Genomic DNA, 5,053 nt, shown 5'->3' with positions numbered 1-5,053 from the left:
CAAGATAGACGTTCTACATCTGGCTATTTCACATTTGTGGGAGGAAATTTGGTTACTTGGTGAAGTAAGAAACAGGAGGTAGTTGCTAGATCCAGTGCTGAAGCTTAATACAGAGGAATGGCTAAGGAAATATGCGAATTGTTGTGGATTAGAAATCTAATGCAAGATTTACATATCAAGCAAATCAGCCCTATGAAATTATATTGTGATAACAAGGCAGCGTGTGATATTGCCCATAATCTTGTCCAACATGATCGAACTAAACATGTTGAGGTTGATAGACATTTTATCAAGGAGAAACTGGAAGCAAAATTGATTGAAGTTCCTCATGTTCGATCTCAAGATCAGCTTGCTGATGTGCTGACCAAAGCTATGTCAAGTTAAGCATTTAATGGTTGTCTCGAATGTTTAGGCATGAGCAACATCTACACACCAACTTGAGGGGGAGTGTTGACAATCAAGAGTAATTGTCTCCAAGTTGGCTCTCCAACATTCACGTCCTAATTTGTCTCCACTGCTAGCTGTACAAATAGACTAGAATTCCTTACACAACAGCTATAGTTTCCTTATAATTAGTCAATCAGTCCTAAACTATAGGATCTAAAACCTTGTACAATGGCTATTTATGCCCAATGAGAAATAGAAAAAATAGTATTGGAGTCTTCTTCTCATATTTTAACTACAATATCCGTCAATTTCATTGCTATAAAGCCGAAGTATGCAATTACTGCTCTTATTTTGGGGTTTTGGGCCAGCCCTTTTACGAAAATAAATAAATAACCATAAACTTATATTTAAAATGGTCATTTTATTACTACATAGGAGTAATATTATTAAAATAAATAAAAATAAATTTAAATTAAAACTTCAATTAAAAAAATGAAGTTTCAACGGATAATTAAGACTTCAATTCAAATATGTCAATTCAAAAATAAAGTCGTAATTATCAATTGAGGTTTCAGTTAAAAAATGAAGTCTTAGTTACCAAGACTTCATTTTTATGAAACAATGATGTGGTACTCACGTGACTACAAAGACCACATTAAATATAAGCTTTAAAAAGAACCTAAAAGGTATATTTTTGTGATCAAACAACTCATCTTAATCAAAATTCCTTATTTTGACGAGAATGTCACAAACTAAGGAAAAATCTTGGACAAGGACAAACCGTGAAAAGTAAAAAAGAAAAGGATTTTTGATGATGTTGTTAACCAAAAAGCCTTTTAAATAGGCAACACATCAACGAGAAATTGCTAAGAAAATAAAGACCACTAGTCCACTACTTTTAACTACTAGCTAAGACCATGAACCATGTAAAAACCAACTCATATGGACTAGGCAAACTCAACCACATCCTGCAGCAAACCAAACAAAATAACCTCGAGACTAACACAACTCAATAGACTCACAACAGTAACATTGACTCTTTCAACAATCCCTCCCTTAAATTGATATTTGCTAACACTCAGTTTAATGTATACAAGCTACAAAACATCCTCCCTCAAACAAGGTCTTCCAAAGTGCACATACCAAGCATCTTTCTAAGCTTCAGAAACGACACCAACTTGAGGGACTTGGTGAATATATCAGCAACTTGGTCTTCACTCCTACTGTAAATTAGATTAATTGTTTCATCCTTTGCAACTTCACGATATGATACCTCACATCTATATGCTTGCGTCTACAAGGTTCCGTAACCAAATAGTTTGATGAACACATGGAGCTGCAACAACATACTTTGTAGCAAACTGCCATGAGCTGATAAACTTAATCTCTAATTATGATAAACTTAATCTAAAGCTTAACATAGCTAAATGTACATTAAAAAAATATATTTTCTTCAAATGACTATTGGTAATTATGAGATCTACAATTCAAAAAAATTGCACATTACTTGCTTTGTAATAGGATGGGTTTTTAAAAAAAATTCTAATTTAATTATTTTGTTTGACTTAGTAACTATACATTCATAAAATATTTTTAGCAACTATTTCTATACATTAAAAAATATTTCTTTCCTAACATAAAAATTACTAATTATTGACCATTAAAGAGGAAAAACAAGGAAAAAAAAAGAATATATTAACGTTTTTATTTGATTTAGATAACGGTAATAAAAGGTTTCCAAATTCATAATCAGGAAATTTTTTTAGTAGATTCCATAAATAGCACAGTGAAAGTGTCTTGTTTCCATTGACATCAGAGGCAGTCTCAAGAAGTTCCCAGGTACTTTCCTTTCCTTCAGCGTTTTTCTTCATCTCTCTCCTTTTTCTTTTTCTCCTCGAGATTTTCTCTTCTGGTTATTTACCTTATCATTTTTTGTAGGAAAAAGGAAAAGAAAAGAAAAGAAGAATCCACGACTAATTGAATTTTGATTGTTTCTTCTTCTTTTTCTTTTCCTCTTTGAAAAGAATATGGTTGGTCACAAGGTAAAAATGGAATTGGTCGTTAATGAAAAATCTCGGTACAGAATTTTCCGAAATAGACAGAAGGGTCTAAAGAAGAAGATCCACGCATTGTCAACTCTGTGTGATGTTAAAGCATGCATGATCCTATATGGTCCTAATGCCCATGGCACCGAGTCTTCTCAGCCTGACATTTGGCCAGAAAATCGCAATGAAGTTGAAGGTATAATTGAAAACTATAGGAAGGAGAGGAAGAAAGACCACGGAAAGAGGACACTGGATTTATCTGATGTTCTCCAAACCAAGAAGAAGACTAACCTTGAGCTGCGAGAGGTGCAGGAAAAAAATGTCAAAACCAAGACCGGAGTGGATGAGTTTTCCTATGAACAACTTATGGAAATTATTGATAAATTGGATAAGAAGCATGAAGCTGTGCAGAATATGATTGATTCAAAGAAGGGAAAAGCGAGGCTGATGAGTGAGACTACTGTGGGTTGCTCTAATATCAAAGTGCCCGTGGATTGTCAAGGCACCGGAGTGGTGGAATCTGATTTGGGTTTCATGATGAACCAGATGGGGATGGTGGTGGAGAATCATCAATATGCAGAATTAGGAGCCACTACTACAAAAATAGTTTATGGTGTCACTATTTACGGTGTCACTTTTAAAATAATGACACCATAGGGTTTATAATTAATAAAAGTGACACATCATATAAAAAATCTTCAATTGAGGTAGTTAGATGATATTAATTTTATATTTATAGTGTCATTTTTTGGGAAGTGACATCATATAAAATAAATTTTTTTAAGTATTATAACTTAATGAGCCCACTTTTAGAATAAATAATGATGGATACTATATAAAAATCTCATTGTTTCCATATCTCACCCACAATCCAAAAAATCTCAATATATAAATCCTATATATAAAATCATGATCTTCTTCAACCTTTTCTCTCACCCATCCATAGTCAACACGCTCAAAACCGACATTCTTCACTTTGTGGACTCCCAGGTAACCCAAAATCTCTTGGATCTATCATTTTTTTTCTTTTATTAATGCCATTATATTAATTGTTTCAACATCTTTGTATTATGGTTTTTGTGAATTGTGTTTTCTTGAGTTGTAGGGAAGAAAAAATTAGGTTTAATCTTCTAGCATGGAAGAAAAAACTATAGATTAATTGATTTTTTTAATCTAAACCAAACACATGATCAAGTCCTTAAAAAAAAGTGAAAAACAGGAAAAAATGAATGATTTTTAATATGTATTTGTGTGAGAATGACAGGTACAGAATTTTTTTAAGATATACTATCACATAATCTTCATCCTTTCTAAAAAACGAGAGAGGAAAAAAAAAAGAATGATTTTTCTGTTTGTATCTAAGTGGGAATGAGATATAGAATTTCGTTGAGAGTATCCAACCCCAAAAGGACCAATCCGGGAAGGCATGTGTGGTATTGACGGGAGATGATAAGATGGAAATCATAACCATAGTCATGTTCTCTCTGTGTCTTTCTATCCTCTTCAATTAATTCATGGTCATAGATATTTTATTTAGTTTTTATATTTAGTTTATTTATAGTTTATTTAGTTTCTAAAATCCAATTAGCTAGATATTTTATTTGATTTTGTTTTTATATTTAAGTATTTGAGTTTTGGAAAGTTTTTATATTTTGTTAATAGAAATAGAGATTTTTATATTTTTTATTATTAGGAATTTCTATTTTGTTAAATTGTAAGTATCTATCTCAATAAGAGATTATTAATATTCAAATGAAAGTGATGAAAGAGAGTAAATATTTTAATGCACAATTATATTTTAATGTTATTTTTTTTTTTTTTTTACATAAGGGTTTATTTATGTTTTCAATTTTGAAGTTCCCTTTCCAAGTCCAGCAACAAAAGTAGTGTCCAACCTTAAAATGGGCATGTGTGGTATTGACGGGAGATGATAAGATGGAAATCATAACCATAGCCATGTTCTCTCTGTGTCTTTCTATCATCTTCAATTAATTCATGGGCATAGATATTTTATTTAGTTTTTATATTTAGTTTATTTATAGTTTATTTAGTTTCTAAAATCCAATTATCTAGATATTTTATTTGATTTTATTTTTATATTTAAGTAGTTGAGTTTTGGAAAGTTTTTATATTTTGTTAATAGAAATAGAAATTTTATATTTTTTATTATTAGGAATTTCTATTTTGTTAAATTGTAAGTATCTATCTCAATAAGAGATTATTAATATTCAAATGAAAGTGATGAAAGAGAGTAAATATTTTAATGCTCAATTATATTTTAATGTTATTTTTTTTTACATAAGGGTTTATTTATGTTTTCAATTTTGAAGTTCCCTTTCCAAGTCCAGCAACAAAAGTAGTGTCCAACCTTAAAATGGGCATATGTGGTATTGACAGGAAATGATAAGATGGAAATCATAACCATAGCCATGTTCTCTCTCTGTCTTTCTATCCTCTTCAATTAATTCATGGGCATAGATATTTTATTTAGTTTTTATATTTAGTTTATTTACAGTTTATTTAGTTTCTAAAATCCAATTAGCTAGATATTTTATTTGATTTTATTTTTATATTTAAGTAGTTGAGTTTTGGAAAGTTTTTATATTTTGTTAATAGAAATA

General features: G+C 30.5%; 2 protein-coding genes across 2 annotated transcripts in view; both read left to right on the top strand.

The window, feature by feature from the left end:
• Positions 1 to 63, top strand: part of LOC132255176 (uncharacterized) — a 2,237-nt gene extending 2,174 nt beyond the window's left edge. The window contains exon 5 of the mRNA XM_059743033.1: positions 1 to 63. This exon is cut by the window's left edge and continues 257 nt beyond it. Within this exon, the coding sequence (XP_059599016.1) occupies positions 1 to 63 (63 nt within the window).
• A 2,372-nt stretch (positions 64 to 2,435) lies between these two features.
• LOC132255175 (agamous-like MADS-box protein AGL82) lies at positions 2,436 to 4,853 on the top strand. The gene is made up of 2 exons (XM_059743032.1): positions 2,436 to 2,987; positions 4,830 to 4,853. The coding sequence occupies exons 1-2, from the start codon at positions 2,436 to 2,438 to the stop codon at positions 4,851 to 4,853; spliced, it is 576 nt and encodes a 191-aa protein (XP_059599015.1).
• Positions 4,854 to 5,053: the final 200 nt, after the last annotated feature.

The sequence above is a fragment of the Vitis vinifera genome, chromosome 15, assembly GCF_030704535.1.
Source record: "Vitis vinifera cultivar Pinot Noir 40024 chromosome 15, ASM3070453v1".
NCBI lineage: Eukaryota > Viridiplantae > Streptophyta > Magnoliopsida > Vitales > Vitaceae > Vitis > Vitis vinifera.
Note: the sequence above shows the minus strand (reverse complement) of the source record. Positions and strands in the feature narration are given on the sequence as shown.

Excerpts from the sequence above, each read along its gene's own strand:
- LOC132255175 (XM_059743032.1), top strand. The coding sequence starts at position 2,436 with ATGGAATTGGTCGTTAATGAAAAATCTCGGTACAGAATTTTCCGAAAT. Across the intron at positions 2,988-4,829 it reads TGATGAACCAGATGGGGATG|GAAATGATAAGATGGAAATC; the intron begins GTGGTGGAGAAT and ends TGGTATTGACAG.